This window comes from Rissa tridactyla, chromosome 20, assembly GCF_028500815.1.
Source record: "Rissa tridactyla isolate bRisTri1 chromosome 20, bRisTri1.patW.cur.20221130, whole genome shotgun sequence".
In the NCBI taxonomy this organism is placed as follows: domain Eukaryota; kingdom Metazoa; phylum Chordata; class Aves; order Charadriiformes; family Laridae; genus Rissa; species Rissa tridactyla.
Genome location: NC_071485.1, coordinates 4613204 through 4633594, shown reverse-complemented (window position 1 = coordinate 4633594; position 20391 = coordinate 4613204). Strand labels below are relative to the sequence as shown.

Genomic DNA, 20391 nt, shown 5'->3' with positions numbered 1-20391 from the left:
ATTAAAAAAATATATTTAAAACCACATTTAGAAATTCTTCCATTAGTGAAATTAATTACATAATCTTAATGAAGCCTTTGGTGCATAATAGTTCTAATTTGTGAAGCTCTGAAAATAAAAATTATCAACAGAAAATGAGAACACAAACCAAGGAAAATATCTGCTCTTGCTTGTTTTCATTTTAAACCCAAAAGGCTCTGAACTTAACCCCCTTTGAAGGAGAACTGGGAACTCCTTTAGAGGTCTGGTTTAGGGATGTGGATGTGGAAAACCACATCGGGTTGAGCAGGGGTGGTGGTTAGAGGATGATCTCTTCTCAGGTTAAGTTACCACCCTGAGATGTGGTAACTGATGAATTTTTGCGGTAGGTTCAGCTCAGCAGTTTTATTTTGAATAAAAAGGATTCTCTTGATAAGAAATGGGACTGTTAATTGTTGTGATGACTGTTTATGTAACAGCAGCAGGGCTAAAGAGAAATGGGGCTGAGACTGCAACACAGCCATCTAGTAAGGCATGTTTATTTCTACTGTCTCTGTATTAGAACCACTGGCCTACTAAGAAAAGGCAATTTAAGCCATTGTTGATTTGGCAGAATGTATATTCCCTGTAAAATTAATGTTCTTTCAGTAAAGTACCAGCTGTCTTTGACCAGGCTGAAGTAAATAGTAGTAGAAATGAAGCACAGTGCCTGTACAGTCAAAATATATTCCTATGTACCCCTCACCCTGCAGTTTATCTTGACTATTTAACCCAAGGTAAAGGCATGCTTCTTGCTGGGATTTTGCATTAAAGCAGCTATCTTGGGTCAGCTGTTTTGACATGAAATAGTTCTTCTTTCTCCTGCCCTGAAGGTACCAATTCTTCCAGTCACAAATACGCTGTTGACAGCATGCCTTTATTCTGACTATTTTTTCTGGTAGAGCTTGTGCTAAACTGTGCTTTGAAAACTGCAATGGAGGGGGGAAGAAAATGAGGGGAATATAGTTGTAATACAAATAAATACAGACACTCAGCTGGACTAATTCTGCCACCTACACCCTCCATATCTTGCTGTTAGAACAATGGTGACTCTCTTCCAGCTTAAGCTAGCAGCACTGTAACTTTTGTTCCTGCATCCTAATAGTTGTCAATTCTAACCAAGACCAATTCAGGCTCAGCAGAGCATCTCACAGGGCTGCTTGGCGATAGGACAAAGCTTAAAGCAAGCTCTTTGACTGCCACATGCTGGGCTGTCTGCTTAAGGCGGAGTCCAACACACACAATGCCATGAAGGAAAGTGATGAGGGCTCACCTGTATATGATATAATAAGGTGTGATATAATGTGAGTTCTCCTTATATGGCTGACAGGGAAGTAACTGAGGATTACAGCTGATGTTGCTTTGTTCTCAGCTATGCTTATTTTTTCTGTTTGACCACTAAATTGTGTCTTCAGGTGAGGACCTGAAACAGCTTCAGCATGACATGGATTCCTCCCTAGGCTGGTGAGAGATTTCATGTGCTGATATAACTAACTCAATTACATGTTCTTTGGTTTGCTTGGACAGTGGGACTGGTGATGTCCCTTAGTCATTTATTCTGTGTAAACTCAACATTCAGAGTAGTGTTTACCTTCATAAATAAGGGAAAGATATTTAAAGCAATAAAGAAAGAGTTGCTTGAGCTTCTTAGTGGAATAGAAAACAGCTCTTGGGCCAAAAAGCTCCCTATGCCTAACAAATGTTTTCTGTTGTGGTTTTTTGGAGAGACAGGTTTTTTGTTAGCATGTTTTCAACCTCTAACCCCAATGTCTGAGGCTTTTCACCAAGATATTTGATGAAAATATGAAAAAATAAATCACAGAAATCTAAAAATACGTATTTGTACCTGTGCTTCTTGCAGGACTGCCCCCAGCCTGTTTCAATAGGAAGTGTGTATTTTTACCTTTGCCTCCAAAAGCTGCCTTAAAAAGTCTTCAGGATATCATTGCAGATGTCATAAGAGACCCAATACAATTGGCGGCACTAGCTCCACATCTTTCTGAAGCCAGTGGATTTTGAGTCGGGCCCTTTAATTATAGCAATGAAGATAGAAGAAAAATAAGGGTAGGGAATTTGTGTGTTCCTGGAGAGAAATGGAGGAAGGAGCACAAGAAAGCAAGCTATAAACCACCAGACTCCATTCTCGCATGCATATCATCGAAGTGGAATACCTTGCACCTCCTGCTCGGAGACAAATGTTACAACTTTACAGTGAGAACAAATGACAAGTGTCATTCCCAAAGGATGGAGAATACATCTCTACCTATGACAAGCAGTTAGCAATATGCATAGCATCTGCCTGGGCTCTTGATTTAAATTTGTTTTCTGTTCACCAGGCTCAATTGCAGGAGAGTAATATTGAAATGTGCATGAACCACTAGATAAAAATTTTATTACCATCTCTGTGGTATACCTAGTATATAGAGAGAAGTTTATGAGTGAAAAAGATCACAGGATACTCAGTCACCTCCGATATTTGCAGTCCAGACTGGAAGAAGTAATTGATTTTCTAGTAACAGAGAAAATTCTTGACTGGAGGCATAGTATTGTGTTTTAGCCCATGTCTAAGTGATGTAATTTCCATTACAGGGAGTCACTGGTCTGCCTTATAGTGATTGGTTTGCATGATTACTTCTTAACAATCTCGCAGATGATATATCCATGCTGGGGCTTTCCAGCTGTTAGACTCCTTAAAAGATGCATTCCAGTTTCTCACACCTGCAAAGTTGTTAGCTCCTTTGAATGGTGTTACAGTCCTGGAGGCATAAATTGCTGACTTTATGCAGGGTAACTCCCATTGAATATCACTGAGCCTTGGTAATAATAAAACAGGCACTTCCTTCTTGGAGGCAAGGTGGGACAGTCTCTCTTGCTCCTACTAGTTGAATGCAGGGGTTGCCTAAGGCTGCGGAGCACTGTATCAGTGAAGGATACCACTGGCTTTTGTGTAAAGCTGCCTCTTCCTCACAACAATGCTCTTTAGCCCTTTTTGGACAAGAAAGCTGGTTTTTTTGATAGTAATCTGTCTGACCTGTCTGTATTGGAACAGAAACAGATCAGAAAAACAGGTGCTCTGATAATAGATCTGAAGAGATGGGAAATCAAGGAATGGTGGATACAGTAACTTCTCCAGATACGGTAACTACCTGTCCAGACTGGGAAAGGAACATACATTTGCACAATGGGTAGCAAAGAATGTTATGCAGGGCATTGTGGGGTTTTCATCTTTCTAGATATAAAAATTCATGTCCTTCAAAGTGATTACTCCTCTTGGTAAAAGCTGCCAGCTGGGAGAAAGGGCATTCTGCCTCTTACTGACTGACTGATTTCTGTGTCTGGGGCACAGTCTCAAAAGATGTGTTGCTGCTTTTATTCTGAATTATTGGTATTCATGCACAAAAACTATACATGCCACATTACAGAGAAACCACAGCAGTGCAACCCGGTGATGTTCAAACAGATTCTGAAAGGGTTTCATATGAATTTCAAAGGGCTTTGGATCTGATCGTCTGTGAACTGTATCAAAAATGGAGTTTGGGTCAGTAATGTTTATGTTTTTTCATAATGCTTATGTTGAATTATTGCACATTCGCTGTCACTTTGTCAGTTAAGAGATGGGAGCTGGAACCTGGGGATGCCATGTACTTTTCAAATTGCTGTGCAGTTATCACACCAATTCTCTGAGTGATCAAAAGGAGAAAAAAAAAAATGCATATGGTAATAGTGTCCTAAAGTTGTTTTGAGCCTCTAATTACAAAATATAGTCTGGACAATTTGATTCAGTTTTCACTCATGAGAGGGTCATTTGGCTCAAAATGGGAACTTCTAGTTTCTAATCTTGCAAATAGACAACTTTGTGGGCTATAATTATATTTATCAATCTGTAAGATGAGAAATCTCAAAACAAGGTTCAGTGGTAGTCAGGTATGTGCAGGTCTCCAGCCCCTACCTCTGTCTTGTTCAAGTGACAAGAGACTTCTCCTCTCTCCTTTTTTTTTTTTTTTAACAATATAGATGAAATAGAAAGATTAACTAGTAATTAGGGTTGTTGAAAAGAAGGCAAATGGAGAACAATAGCAAGCATTCCCAGTTGCTCATGTAAATCAATGCAATGGAATTAGGTTGGGGTGTGAGGGGCAGGTGTCAGCTGAGCTGCAGCTACTTAGGGCCTGTAAAGGGATGAGCTGGCTCCCCATGGGCCTCTGCCTGTTGTTGCCAGCGGTGCTTTGGGTGACAAAGTGAGGCAATTGCCGAAAGGATGCTGGAATCACTTTGGTGAGTCCTTGTGGGCTGCAGCAGTTTCAGATGTTTTGTTTCTTCTTTATAAACTTTTCTTTTCTTGTTGGGCTCCTTCTGACTGTTGGAGCCTATTATATACATGTATGTAAAGTGAATTCTGTCTTATTTCATTCCTTTTTAAGGGATAGTTCACAAATTTGGTATTGGGATATCATTCAGATTGAATATATGCTGAGCATTCAGGGAATGTTTGGTTGAAACTTAAAGCAAATTTAAAGCAAATTTCTTATAAAATCCTACAAGAATACGTTTGTAGTTTACTGTTGTGCTTTTAATGGCATATTTTCTTGAGGGGCACACTGGCAAAATAATCATGGATGGAAGCAAGAGGTGCAACATCAGGCCATTGTGTTATACAATTCTAAATAATTATGTCTGGAATATATATCTGGTAGGCAGCCATACTAAGGACTCATAATGTATTTTGAGGGAATTGCAGAGGAAAGGAAACACTATCCTTTATAGATGCATTCAGAAGAGTTGCATTCACTTACCAACTTGATGGAATCACACTGGTAGAGAGCTCACAGGTCTACATCTGTGTTTCCCCGTCCTAGCCACAAACCTCTGGCTGGGGGATCTCATCGGTATTCCTGCTGTAAGACTTGGTGCCAATATGGTCTTTGTTCTCTGAGCTTAAAAACCAGCCTGTTTTCACTACTGACAGCTTTATGGAAGCAGCTATAAAGTTTTGCCAGTGCTCCCTCTACCTGCACCAATGAATCTACATTTCCCACTACAGAAAGATTGATAGTGGGCTATTTTTATATTCTGAGCCAGATTTATGCATTCTGCAGAATCGTATGAAGCTAACCACATAATAAATGCATGTAGCAGTGAATGTGCAGAAAGTCATGCCAACTCTTACTGAATGTTTCCCTGCATATCGCTAATTGTGAAAGAGGACTTTGGAAGGTAAATAATGTGGCAATTCCAAATCTTTTTTTCCTAGGGGTGGTTGGTTGGTCTACATGGGGAGGAAAACTTGGATGTATGCAGAAAGGTGCAAGAAGAAACAGTAAGCTAAATCAGAAGGAATGAGTTCCAGGTGTCAGACAGCCCCAAATCAGGGGTGGTACTGACCCTGAGGGCTCAGTCTCAAATGAAAATCCCGACAGATCCTATAGTTCAGTTGGAAATCTTCCAACAGAACAAAATAGATGAAAAAATAGAGGGAGAATGACAAAACTTTTTTCTTTTTTTCTGAGCTACTTTCCCACAGCCTGATTTCCAAAGACATCTGTTGACATAAGTGCAGCAGCCAGAGATGAGAGGTTTTTAAAACAACCTTCAGTGATATACAGTTTATACTGGGAAAATAATTATTCTTCAAAGATTCCTGAAAAATAGTGTTTAAGGTGTTTAATGATTAAAAACCTGATGTCCTTGAATATAAAAGTTAGATGAAAGAACTGCCAGGGACCTTAATGCAGCAGAAATGATAAACATAAAGGGAGCAATAATGATCAAGCCTGAGGTGATTACATTCTCTAATTAGAACACATGTATCATTTAGGCATGTTAATCTTTGTCTAATGTATTTTGGTTAGACTAACCTATACCCAGTGCAAACTACTTTGATCGTAACATCAGCACATGCAGCAGGAAGAAGCATTACATGTGTTCACCTCTGCAAATACACTGGAGTGGGCTGAGAGCCCGGCTCCCACTGGTGTGTTATTGAGAGCACCTTGCTGTGTTAGACCCCTTGGACTATCAGAGGTGTTTAAAATAAGGGCTGACCCAAACAGTAAGCTTAATGTCAAGCACCTGCTCTTTAGCATTCTAGATGAAAAAAACTATCAATGAAGTTATATAGCTGCAATCTCAGCTGCTGGGTCAGTTTGTCTCCATGGCTGTGACTTTCAAAATTAACTGAATTATACCTCTCTGTGCTTGCTGAGGATCTGGAGCAAGAGTCTTGGTTCCTAGGCTGAAACATTTAAGAGGCCCGGGGGGGAACAAACAACAAACCAAAATAAAAAAGCCCCGAACAGTGCTACCTTGGAATCCCTTGAAGGTGACCTCGGCAGGAGTCGGCAGATGTGAATCTGCTCAAGCAAGTCTGTGTGAACGTATCACAGCCATTGCCTCTAAAGTCACTGCACTTCTCCCGAGTCCTCTGCACAAACGATAGAAAGGTATGGCAATGCAGGAAAAGCAGCTGGGCTGGCTACTAAATCTACAGATACTGATGGATTTTGCAATCCCAAGGGCTGTAGAGCATTGTTACTTAATAAGCTGTATTTTGGCCAGGTGGAGTTGAAGAGGAACATGGGAGAAATAATAGAGGCTACAATATAATGTCTGTGGCGCCGCTTTTCAGATTGAGACCTGATTCTTAATGTGACTGCCCTTCTGCCCTCTCCCACTCCATCTTGGTGACAATGATGCTAATTCTGTTAATTTTGGTTGCTGAGAGATTTTGATGGGAGTAATTTACTCTAAAACTGGAGATACTTAAACACAGACCCATTTTTAACCTGTGGGAATTTTTTTAAACACAAAGGAACTGATGGCTGTGCAGCCCTTGCCTTTCTGGTTCCTACTTGCAGCTACCCATTCCCACAGCTTCCCCCAGATGGAAGAAGGCTTGCCTCATTCCAGGTTGTCGGTTGAATTAGAGCTTTCTTTGCTAGACCCCAAATGGAGAAAAAGCGTGTACTGCTTTTGTGAGCCGTGAACCTCTCTGTGGGTCGTGGGTCATAATCAGTGTGTGATACTGATGTGTTATGTCAGGTCCTGTAGGGCCAGGAGGTGTCCTTAGTTTGTGTGCTACAAAAGCATGTTTGCATACAGCAGTAGGGTCAGCTGTGATGAATCACGTGCCTTCTAATGAAGACAGTTCAGTATGTCCCGACCCTTCCTGAAGCTGCATGTGTAGGTGGACCTTTATATGTGATGAGCGAACATGTACTTGGTTGGTCATGGTACCTCTCAGGAGCATTCTTTATTTTCAGGGTTGAGGATCAGGAGCAGCAGGTTTCTAGTCAGCCATGCTCGCACCACCTCAGTAACGGCAGTTCTTGATGGGGAAGCAGTAAATGATGCCACTGTGTACAAGGCAATGGGAGTCAGTAGTTCTGGCTTCTATTCCTTGATTTGCCAGTAGTGAATAGGCATGGAAGACTCTCCGGCTTCTTGCAGTTCAGTTTTTGTTGTATAAAAGAGAAATACTGTCAGAATTCTTTGTCAGTATAAATAGGGGTTTTTACTTCTGGCACTAACAAAACTAGTATTTAATGAGAGAAATGTTGAGATACTTGTTTGCTTTTATCTCTGTATTTCCTGGTATTGTAAGTATGGGAATGTTCTAGAACTTTTAAATAAAGCTGGTGGTATTTGTCCTCCAAATTTAGGCTAGACAGTCATGAGGAGGGACAAGAAGAGAAAATAACCCATGGAGACCTCAGAGTTTAATTTGCAGCTATACCACTGTTGAAATTAGCTTCAGTGGATGTGTGGAATGTAATTGTACCTCTTGGTGTATACTGGTGCCTTGCAATGAATGCCACAGTAATGAAGTGAGCAAGAATCAGGCCTCAAACTGATACTAAAAGTAGGAACCCCCTAAAACAACAACAAAAAACCCCAAAAAAACCAACCAAAAAAAGTCTTTGGTAAAAAGAGATAAGTTGAGATGCCATCAGCCTAGCTGAGATTTCTGGAAGGCAAGGTTGATTGCAGAGCAGTTTTTCACTGCTAATACAGGGAGGCGAGCTGAGACCCTGGGAAGTTGGGGAGATATGGTTTCAATTCCACTCACCTGCAGAGACCCCCTGCTTGACTGCGGGGGGAGAAACAGAAAAATCATGTACTACTCCTTTTGTTTTGCCTCCCTGTATGGAAAATGGGGATATGCAGTTTCCCTCCCATACAGGCATGCTGTGAAGAGAACTCTGCAAATGACTGATACGCTCTTGTACTGTGGAGATAAGGAACAGACAAACAGCAAGGGCCCAATTTATCCCTGTACAACCCATTTCAGACTCCTCACATCCTCTGTCCCAACTCCCAGGTTATGTATCAGATGATCAGTAGCCCCATGAGATTTGTTAAATCTAGGAATTGCCCTGGAGTAGATCCAGTCCTGCTATGTCTGTCACTTCTCTTGAATGCTTGTGTGTGTGGATACTCCTCCACAGAGGGAGAGTTGTGAAGGACAGTTGATTCTGATTTGTGCTAAGAGTAATTCACCACAAAGCTTCTGTGCGCAGCTGTCAGAAAATAGTCGCAGCACAGTAGTGAATTTACCTCTGAACAGGAACCACAGAACAGCTTCTGCACATAAAGGACAGCTAGTGAATGTGCCCTGTTTGAGACACAGATGAGCTCTTGGTTGTGCTGCATGCCATGTGTTAGCAGCCTGGGGAGCAGATTCTGGGAACGAGCTGTTTTGAAAAGACTAATATCTCCTGAGCTGCTTCCCGCACTGCAAGAACCGTGTGGCTAGATACAGAGGTGTCTTGGAGGATGGTTTGGGGTTCCTTAAGGTATTCTGGCTACTAACATGTGGGTAAGACTTTTCTGTGCACCTGCCTTTGTAGAACAGCTTGTCCTAAGCTTTGAGAGGTGTCCCTTGGGGCATGGCCTGTGAAATGCTCTGATGCTAAGCTGTCACTGTCCCTTTGGCACATGGTCTTTTCTCCCAGCATGTATTTTTTTTGTCCTCTCATCAGACTTGAGAGGCCCCATAAGGTACAGCGTGACTTTCAAATCAGCATGATTCGAGACAATCAAACTGGTTGCATAAGGTTGTTAAGAGAATTCTTCATTAACTTCAAGTATCCCTCAGTAACGAATGCTGTGGATAAGAAAGCTTTTGAAGGCCGATAGCAAGCAGAACTTTGAGACTGATGGTCTGTATTCAGAATCAGTGTGTGGAGGGAGAACAAGAGCCAGGCCAAAGAGAGAAACAAATGCTTGAGACAGGCATCTGAGAATGCTGACAAAATGCAGAGGTCAAAGGGAGGAATAAGTTCAAGAGCAAACTCCTGTCCCTGCTTGCTCCATAACCAGTGGATCTGAATTTTGTCATACTGGAGTTCATTTTCTGTTTATTTTTTTTCCCCTTATTGTGACCCTAAGGTGTGGCCAAAACCACTCTGTGGATATGGAATATGGGATATGTGGATATGGGTCCTATAATTTGAAGTTTGATAAAGCTCAAGGAACCTTACATTTACTAATGTAGAATTTTATGGCATGAGATATGTCTGGCTGCTTCAAAAGCACCGTGTGTACTGTCTGAGCTCAGAAAGACCATCCTTTAGAGTCTGACAAATGGCAAAGTCCACACAGGACTGTGGTTCTCCCTGAATGCTTAACTGTTTCTGAGGGCCGAGGAAGGCTGCGCACAGCCCCTTGCTTATTCAGGCATGCTGAATTATCTGTTGATGGGTTCCATCTAACCCTGAAGTATTTTTCTTGCTTGTTTGCAAAGTTACCATCCTGGGCCTTAGGAAAGCTCTACAGTCAACTGCCAGAAGTCCCAATACCCCTGTGGATCCTGCCCCACAACTAGACAAGGATGTGTAGGAGAGCGATTCTAGTCCCTTCCAAAAGGGGACTTAAAAAGCTTTTTAGGTCTCAGCAGTGTTAGCATACCCTGGCCTGAAAGATCCAAGTTAGGAAAGCTGCTGCGTTTCAGATGTAGATGCAGGCATGTCTGGCCATCCAGCCTGATGGTGCCCATAAGGCTGCTCAGGGTCCGGCTCTAGCAGAGGAAAGCACTGCAGGAGGCATGAGAGATTATTATCCTCATCATGAAAAAATGAGAAATGATCTTACTAATAAAATACATGCACTATATAAAGGGAATTCTTATGCAATTTATTCTCTTTATGGACATGTTTGATTCTATGTCACATGGAGTATGTGTATGTGCATTCATGTTAGGCAGAATAGTGGCCTTTCTGAAAATATATTAGTGGATTATTTTACTCTTGCTGCAGGTGGCATTAAGATGAGAGGCCATGGCTATTGTGCTGTCAATTTGTTTAATGATTATTAGAGGAGCAGGTGATTTCTATTAAAGGGAAGTGACAGACTGTCCATTAGATATAGATGCATGTTTATTAAATTGGAAGCCTGGAGCAAGCAGCCTGGCTCATTTGCTTCCAAATTCTGGACCAATCTGTTTTATTTTGCACCTGGAAGATTCAGAGCACAGTAAAAGGGGGAACTATTTACCAAGCAGGGATAAGGGGACTGTTGCCTTCATGCATGTATCTTCCCTTCCATCCCAAATGGAGGTTGCAGGGGCAAGGAGGCTGGGGGAATGCAGGCTGTAATACATTTCCTCAGTTTAATCTCTTAGCCTTCTTACCTAGATAGGCTTGGAAGCAGAGAGAGATGACATAAGGATTGAATCTTTAAATACAAACCCTTTGTCTCTTCAATCTGTGTGTGTGTCTCCACATAATAGAAAGATGGGTGATTTCCTCTAGACCCATTTATCCCAGTGTGCTGGGTCTGCTGGTAGCCAGCTGCTTCAGTGGGAGATGTAAGCTCTCTCCACAGTGAACAATTACAGAAGAATCTACCCCAAGGAGACATTTATTTGTAGTCCCCACCAGCTATTGGTTTATGCTCTGAAGCAGCAGAATTTATCTTTCTCTTTAATCCGGTCTAATGTGACTGTGGCTGTTCTCATTACCCAGACAGAAGTTTAATCCTTTCAGGAAATGTCTCCCCAATTCAATGCCTCTGTTATCCTTCTTTCCTCTCAGTCAAGCTGGTGCACTTTAAAATCAAATCTTTCCTTTCACAAGTCTAAGGTAATAAGCTTACCACTCCATCCACCCCCATTAACCAGATCTTCACTGGGATAGTGGTTCGGGGTCTGGTGTCTGCAGATCAAAGAGGATGCTGAAAAATTGGAAGGGTTCATAAAAGAGCTGTATAAATGATTCAGAGCCTGGGAAATATCTTTCTAGTGAAAGATGTAAGGAGCTTGATCCATTTAGGCTATCAAAGAGGAAATAAAGAGAAGACTCCATCACAATGTGCAAGCACAAATATAGGGAAGATGGCTTCTTGTAATGGATGGCTCCACTAGCCAGCAGAAAAGTATAAAGTGAAATTTGGCTGGAAGGTCAGGATTGGATTCAGCTTTCACTGGAAGCTGGAGCTAGCACAAGAGTTAGAAAAAAGTATGTATGTTTTCAGGGGAAGATGATTAGCCACTGGAGGAATTTACCAAGTAACAAATTAGGAAAATCCAGAACATGAGCCTAATTTAGGAGATCCATAATGCTGTCTGAAAAGCATTATTTTATTCTGTTGATTAGAGACTAAGCTAAATGATGTGTCACAGTGGGCACTGAACATTCCTCTTGGAGACAGCAGCTGAGCATCATGCTACTGTGTTGTGGCGTGATGCTCCCTCTTCTGGTTTATGTCAAGCAGACAGGGCAACGGGCTACCACATGCTAATAAATCACTTTCTTTTTGCAGTCTGTACTCCTGCTGAGTGGCTGTGATTTGTGAATGACCTGTTTCTGCTCTGGGGACAGCTGGACTGAGAAATCAGCTGGGAGTTACAGTGAGCTGATTTGTCCTGTCCTGGCTCAGCAACAATGGACGGGCAAAGGCTGCCATCTTCAGTCACAACCTCCCTGCAGCAGCAGGGAGGAGAAATTCAGAGAAGAGAGACAGAAAATTTGAGACAGAGTGGGGACCAGGTGGAAGAAATGCGTTAAGGAAGCACTAATGCATGTGGAGCAGAAGTTGCAGTGTCTGGTGTCACATCCCTTTGTCATCTGGGTGAATTCCTGTCCCCAGACTACAGTCCTGCAGGTAACACTGCATTACTGAAGTGGGGGATATCTGCAGAGTGAGGGCGATACTACTGCTGTCCTAAACTCCCAGGGAGAGTGAAGCTTTCCTTCACCCCACCCTCCCACCCCATTTGCCTTTGGGAACTTATTTTAAATTCTCTCTGTTCTTGGCTCAGGCATCCTGGAGCTTTAGACGAGCTGACTGCAATTCTGTCATATTAGTCTCCATGAAAACATAAGTAATGACTCTTGTCGGCTGACGCACTGTCCCCGGGACCACCCTCACCATTCAGATCGCCCTACTGGTTCCAGTCACTCATAGTCCCCTCTGATGCTCAGCAAGGGAGGAAAGGGAAGAGCAGACATTAAATATTGCTGTATTTAAAGGCTACAATACCATATTCTTTGCCTCCCCACCTACTGTTTGCTGGACTTATTATTTCACTGTTCTTTTTCTGTTTTTTTTTTTCTTTTTCTTTCCTGGGCACATGTTTTTACCAATTTGGGCAAAATCACTACTTCTAGACTCAGCTGTCCTGATTGCATGAAGAAGAGTCTGATTGCATTATTCATCTGCAGTGCTCCTCATAAAAGAGTTCAAAACTCTTGACTAGACCTAAAGCATTTGATGATGTTCTGTTTCAATAGAAAGGGGGAAAGATACTGCACGAGCTGGTGGCATCTGATGGCGTTGCTACCCCACCAGCTGGGGATGGGACAGCTAGGCTGGCAGGGTACAAGATGAGCTGTTGCTTTTACTGACCAGTTTCTGGGATGTGCCTTGCTGTGCTATTTTGTTTTGTTTTTCTCTCTCCAAGACTGCAGTGATGCTGGGAAGCAAAACGGTTTTACATGCTGGTATGCAAAGGTAGCCTAACTTCAAGGAAATGCTGCCACCTGTGGGCAGGAGAGCACATTTATCCCAGCTTGGTTATATTCATATCATTAGAAACTCTGACTTAGCTTGTTAAAATTCTTCTGATTAAAAAGTTTATTAAACTAGAAAAAGAAGAGGGTAATCCAGGGAAATAAAGACAGCAGTGGAAAAGTCACACTGCACTTCACTGACAACTGGGCAATTACAGAGACAAAACGCCAGGCTAAGCATGTCTCTGGTGTGACTTATCTGACCTGTTTTATTTTGCTTATTCTCTTATATTGCTCGTGCAGCTCTTCTCATCACATCTACTCTTTCAGTGCCAGGACATCTTGCTTTTATTTGGTTTTGAGCAGTTGAAGGACTAGATCCAAAAGTTGAGCGGAGATTCCCAAAGGAGTTCTGCAGTATGTGCATGTTGCAGCTCTTGAAAGGGAAGTGTGAAATGGGGTCTGAATGGACGAGGCCTGAGTGCTCTGTGTGAGACTTCACAGGTCTGTATTAAGCAACTTATGTTTATACAGTGAAAGCCAGCTTTATGAACTGAGGTATTCCAGAGAGGAAGTACCTTGGTAATGTCACTAAAAAGATACAGTTCTAAATTAGAACCCCCGTTCAAATCCTTCCATTGCAGAGGGAGTCCCTCTCGGTATCCCAGCATGTCAGTCTGACCACCACCGGTACTGAGGCCACTGCAATATCACAGGAGCAACGAGTATTCTAGAAGGTCAGGACCGAGCAATTAAGGAAGCTGAGGAGGCAGAAGGCAGAACAAATTGATTCCTAATTATGGCAGGGAAATATTTTTACCAATTTAGTTTTTTAGTTTCTGATTCTCTTCCCCATCCCACCGTGGGGGGAGTAAGCAATTGGCTGTGTGGTCCTGGTTGCCAGTTAGGGTTAAGCCGCGACAGCATACTGAAAACAAATCCGCCACCAAAAGATCTATGATGTTTTGACCCTGCTCCTCCCCGTGTGCATTGTGGAATTTTTGAGAAGGTATTAGTAGCTCCCACGGGTGTCACCAGGATCATTCATATGACATATCCGCATCACTTAGGTACCTGGTTACAATGCAATTTGCAGGACCGAAGAGCTCTTACCTTGTGTCACTTCATGTTGCTTCCAACAACTGTTGCAGGCTGTTTCACTCCATCACTTCCAAAGGAGAGCTTGGCACTCTCATCGGCTCACCTGGATTGTGTGGGCAGAAAATGAAGGGTACACCTGTGCTGCTGGCAAATTGTAGGCATCTCTGTTTGCCGAAATGTTAAATTAATCTGATTCTCTGCTATTCCTTTGGCTGCTGAGCAGGGGTGGGGTTTAGTTCTTAAGTGTTAGCTCTTTACAGATTCTGGTGCCTGGGAAACTTAGTGTAAAAGAAGAGAGGCCAGCGCAGTATCTCGCGTTACAAGTGGCGTTGGTCTTTTTTGTCTTTTTTTTTTTCTGGTAGATGTTTACAGGTTTTCTGGCCTTGAATAATCTGTGTTAGTTATTTGTTACAGTTGATAGCTGTATCTGTAAGAAGGACGGGATCCTACCTCATAGCAAAAGCTAATCATAATTAGCTGAAGCTCTACAGTAAATGTAGGTCTTGCCTGGGGCGGTTACTGGCAAACATTAAAGGAGGTAACAGGCCATGTTAAAACAAGAACATTAGAACTGAGGTGTTCCAGGGTATATGCTAAGGAAATGTTTTACATGGTTAAAACTAAGAAAATGAATTCACGCCTGGCGTAAGATGGGAAAGGGTGGGGAGACTAGTAGAAAGGTGTTACTAGCAACCGAGCACACTCTTCCTTTCGGACTCAGGTATGGGGCGATTGCTTTAAGGTGATGAGAGTCACTGTTCATTGGTGCAACCAGTAGAGAAATGAGAGTGCATCTGTGTACCACAGTATGTGTCTGCACAGCATGCCCTCAGCGAATTCCAGGAAGATAAAACTTCCCGAAGCTTTTAGTAGCTTAGCTGGAGGAAAATACGTTCCACTCCCCTCTTACTTTCAATCCCTTTCAGATTTGGTGGTGGCTGGGTGTGTTGGGAAACGGTGTCTGGCAAAGCCAAGGTTTACTATCTATTTGCCCCTCTGTGAGGATGAAGATGTCTGGTGGTCACACAAAAGGAAACAAAGTTTGGTCTAGTGGTTAAGAGTTCTACACGGGCAGAAATGCTGCTATCAGCTCAAACATCTGTGGTGTGTGCACTGGTAAGTAGATTGGTTAGCACTGCTTTCCTCTTGTAAGGTAGTGTGTATACCTTCAAGGCTGGATTTTCAGAAGAGCTGAGGGACAGATGTCCAAATCCTACAGCTTTTGAAAAGGGTTCGGCACCTGTTTTGGTACAGACATTTTCAAAAGCATTCAAAGCCCAGCTGTTGCTATTACAATGTTTAGAGAATGCTAGACTTCTAAGAAAGCTCGCCACCCACTACCCAAAGCTCTTTTGAAAGTCTGGCCATCTATTTTTGGTACCTAAATGGGAATGGAGCTCTTCTATAAAATCCAGCCTTCAGAAACATTTTGATGGGAATAAAATAACAAGACTGAGTAGGAAAGCACACTGTAGCCTCTGCCAGTTTCACCTGAAGATGTATGTTTTGTAGAATGTGCTTAGCGGTAAAAAGATATTAATATGCAAGCGCCTTTGATTTAATACGTTAGAGCATTGCTCTCAGTTCTTTGCTTCAACTGGTGCGCAACACTGGAAAAATGGAATCGTAAGATGAAATAAAATATGAAAGCTGTGGAGCATTTTAAACGGAATTCAATCAGCAGGAGTAAACCTGAGAAGCAGAATTATACATCAAGAGCAATCCAATATTGTATTTAATCCCAAGATGTTATAAATCTGACAAACATGTAGGAGTAGCGTCAGAAGGGAAGGAGTTGTTTTTTAAGGAATAAACAGGCAGTTAATCCTATTTACGCAGAGTTCTTTCCATGAATAGCATTACACCTGTAGTTGAGAGTAGATCTTCACCTGAGAGGGAAGCAAACTGCGAAAATGGGTGTCCTCAGAGGGCTGCCTTCTTGCTCTGATCATACAGCACTGATGCTTTTTGATGTTATTCATCTTCAGTTTGTGGCATCAGATGACAAGCTGAGGTTCTGGCTTGAGTTGAATTCTCTTGTGGATTTCTTCACGATCCCTCCAGTTTCTTTCCTGTTATTGAAAGAGGAATTGGCTTGGTAAGTAAGATTTAGACATCCTGCTTTCCATCCATGTTATTCTGCATCTTACATCAAGACTCCCTTCAAGTTTATTTTATCTGGAAGGCTTTGACTGTCAGTATGAAAACTATAATTTTGAGGGGCTTTTAATTTACCCAAGTCTGTCTCCATTCTGTTTATCTGTCTGCCTCAGCAATCGTTGTAACTGACCAACTGGATGAGGAGTTACCCAGCAGGGAAGCAAAGATGGTACCCTGATTTTTGTGAATGGCTTTCTTGCGTTCTCTGGGGTCTAAAGTCTAGTGGACATGTATGTCACTTAAGCCTTCAGGTTATAGCTCAAAGAAGCTGTAATTCTTAATTTTTCTCATCATTCGAGGCCTCCTCTGAGGACGTAGGTGGAAATCCAGTGACATAAAGGCTCTGAATACTGAGCAATCTTATCCGCTCTTGCCAGGTTTGAGGTGTGATCTGCTATAATTATGTGGAAAACAAAGCATGCATATTTAATCGTATCTGAATACCCAAAACCACTCTACTTCTAGGCAGATTTTTTTCATCTCCTCTGACTTTCTCACTTTTTAGCAGGTTTGCGGTTTTTGAGAGCACTTATGTTTTATAACTTCTACGAATACTACAGTTCCACAGGATCATGTAGAACAAGTAAGTGAAAGCCTCGCCAAGTACACTTGGAAACCTGACATTCTCTGATGTGTGTATTTTGGCTGCCTCGTGTAATAAAGGAAAATACTAGTGTTGTATATGGAAAAAAACAAAGTTGTGGAAATTGTTGAAAGCCATAAAAATTACGAATCCTCCTATGAAGTGGTGAGTGGGAAAAAGTAAGAATGGTTGCTATTTCTCTTTAGAAAATAAAAATCAGGTCAGTCACTAAGCTGGGAACCAGCTCAGAAGAAATAAGAAGCTAAATAAAGCTTCTTGTAGTAACTTAAATGAAATCCTGAAACTTATTCTTGGTTGATCCTTGCTCAAGACTGTCTGAATAAACCTTGTCAACAGCACATTCAACATGGACTTTATTTTCAAAGGAAGAGAAGCTACTTGACATGATAGCCTGACTTAGAGATTGAAGAGACCTATTTCGGTGGTGGTGGTGTGATTTTTTTTTCAGTGTAGGTTTATTTTTGTTGTTTTGGGGGTTTGGGGATTCTTTTGGTTTTGGGTCGTGGTTTTGGTGGGTTTTTTAGCCACTCACAGGACTGAGCAGGTGCAGCTTTAACCAGCTCTTATAAAGTTCCTTCTGTGACTCTTGTTTTTGGAATGTCTACCACGCACTACATCTGACACTTACAGTTCCTCTTCCTTTCCAAAATAACTCCTGAAGTACATAGCCATGATGGATGAAATTTTCATCAAACCAAAGACACAAACTGTCTTCTGTGTTACTGGGATTACTATATTACAAGTTGGTGTGTAGTTTCGTACAATGTCAGGTTTGCAACAACCATTCTGCTATTTTCAAAGTGACAAATCTTGCTTGATCTCTTCCTTGTAGCTAGCTTGTTGTCTGTGGTAATACCGCTCCAGAGAGCGTCACTTCATTCCTCTGAGACTTTTTGCTTCGGGACAAGAGAAATGTTTGCACAGAAATCTCTTTTCTGGGAGAGTAAGTATCCTTATTTTGCTGAGATATTTCACTTTGATTCCCTGAACGCTTAGGGGAAATGTAGGAGATCTGAAAGTAAAGCGATGCTGTGTAACTAATTAATGGGAGTTACAAAGTAAATTGTAGCAATGAAGCTTTCATGCTGGAATGTTCACGATAAAATGTTTTCTGTTGTGATCAATTGAAAAAAAATGTTTCCCTGTAAATTGCATAGTAAACTAGCTTTGCCAGATATACCCGGCTTCAAGTCTTGCCAAGTCTGGCAATCAAATAATTGTCAGCTGTCTCAATTTCTTAGACACTTTTTTTTTTTATCCTGGGGAGAAAGTTTGATACTTCCACTTGGTCGTGCTGGCGTATAGTGAAGGGCGGAAAGTGAAGCCACTTTTCAGTGACAAAAATATCAGGCGTTTCAACTGTCCTGTCAGATCCCCTCCTTCTGCCTAGCTGAAGCTATTAGACATGTTTCTGAAAGCAGAAGCTTCACTGGGAGGTAATTGCTAGGAACACAAACAAGATTTTACCTTGGAATGCAGTGGAGGTGGGGCAAGAGGTGAACAGAATATTATAGGCATCTCTTATGAAATATCATGACATTTTGAGAGAGCTGTTGAATTGAGGATGCATGGAAATGAGGTACAGGAACGGCTCAAAGACAGGAAAAAGTGCTTTAGAGGAAGAGATGCAGAGTTCAGTCTGTTCAGCAGAGCAGGAAGAGGATCGGGAGCTTGGCTCAATAAAAGTGCCTAAGTAGTTTCACAACCAGTATAAAAATCTTCTTTAATCTGGAAAAGATAGGCATAACAAAAGCTAATAACTAGAGTTCAAAGTCGAGCAAACTCAAGTAAGAAGCAAGGCATGCATTTTCGGAAGTGAGAAGTGATTAATAATCACTGAAACAAACTGCTTGGAGAATGGGTGAATTTTCCAACTCCTGTCTTTTTAATCAAAATTGGGTACCGTCCTACAGGGCATGCTTCATTGCTGGGATCAGTGTAGGAATATCTTGATAATATATTGTACAGCTCACAGACGAGAATGTTACAGAAGTTCCTGGGTGAGATACAGTTGTATAAATTGAATAGGAAAATAACACTTGAGTTGGAGAGAAAGCTGAAGTTCAGCAGTTTCATTTGAAAAGAGAATGCAGAATCAAGCCCTAGGAAGTGTCATTTCCTGACTCTTGTGGAGTAACAGTGAGCTATAAAATTAGAGCTGCATGGATGGCTGTGGAATGATACTCATGAAAAATTAATGACAATAGCAGAAGACAGGAAAAATCCAGGAAACATTTCCATGACTGTTAAGTTTTATAAAAGCTAGTTTTCATTAAAATCTAAACTATGTACTTTAACTGAGCTGCCAAAATCCCCGTAGTTTTTTTTAAACAGCAAGTAGTTATGGCAAATAGCTTCTCTGAGAAATGGAGACTTGCAGAGAATGTAATTATGAGAGATTGATGGATTTTCCCCCCCCCCCGTTGTTGTTTATATTGAATAGGTCTATTCCTAGTCTGGAGCTGGAAGCTGTGTTCAAATGCTGTTCAGCCTACACCATTTTCTTTATGGCTCTGCGCTAAACTGTGAAGATCTGAAGAGAGTTGGGGTAAGAACTTCATCATTTGCCCTTTCTTGTAGATAAGCCAGCCTTGTGAAAATCTTGTCCCTTACGAAAGGATGCTTGAGCTGCATTTACGCAATTCATGTTGTGATTTACACTTCAAGGAGCTCTGCTTATTTTGGTGGTACCTTTTGCATACCAACATACCACTTATGGGTACTGAGAGTGTAAGAGTCAGGCGTAACAGACTTTTCGGGCTATAAATTTTTCAAGCTCTTAAACAGGAAAAATAAAGGGTAAAGCCAAACTGTGATCATCTGGTTTTGAAAGGGGAATATTATTGAATGCGGCATTTCTCGGAATTGTATTTAAATAATTGGAATAGCCCTTAGCTCATCCTTAGACCGTGCATCGTATTTGGGTCTCGTTCATGGATGTCCATGTCACTGTTGCAATGTTCAGGCATGTGTACAACTCCAAGTAATAGATCATGATGATCTTATACAAGTTTTTAACTGAAGACGTATGCCACTAAACCAGGTCGCTGTTGGAGATTGTTGTTCTTCATATGGGATTAAACCCTGATTTAACTTCTCTCTGCTGGGACGCAGATGGAATCTGCGAATGCTTGTCTCATTCTAGCAAATGTTCACTCTCCACAACCTTATACAGAAGATACTTCCAATATCATAAGGTAGAATGAGATACTCCAGTGCTTTCATTCTCTATCTGATTGATATTAACAGTGACACAGATAGTGCTGCTGGCAGGGGAACATATTTGTCCTGTCACATTTTTTTCTGCCTGGAGAACTCTGAAAGCCAACTGACTGTTTTCTGCTATGATTTTATCAGATGTGTTGAAGGATTGAGACAGGTAGCAGCTGTGCAGCCTTGCAACCCCATACAGAATATAATGTTACTAAATATGGTGTAATTACCTTCTTCAGTATCCTGAATATTAGCAGCAGTCGAGGAGTCTGGCTCCTTTACACTGGAGAGAGCTGCACACTACTGTCTGGTGCAGCTCTGCTGTCAGGTCTGATAATTCTACACATC

At 41.7% G+C, this 20391-nt stretch overlaps 1 protein-coding gene across 1 annotated transcript in view; it reads left to right on the top strand.

Moving 5' to 3' along the window:
- The first annotated feature begins 7228 nt into the window (after window positions 1–7228).
- KCNU1 (potassium calcium-activated channel subfamily U member 1) overlaps window positions 7229–20391 on the top strand; it is a 177966-nt gene continuing 164803 nt past the window's right edge. Inside the window, 9 exon segments of the mRNA XM_054180933.1 lie at window positions 7229–7247; window positions 14993–15124; window positions 15127–15182; window positions 16055–16164; window positions 16890–16988; window positions 17663–17773; window positions 19274–19326; window positions 19329–19378; window positions 19945–20027. Coding sequence (XP_054036908.1) covers window positions 7229–7247; window positions 14993–15124; window positions 15127–15182; window positions 16055–16164; window positions 16890–16988; window positions 17663–17773; window positions 19274–19326; window positions 19329–19378; window positions 19945–20027 — 713 coding nt within the window.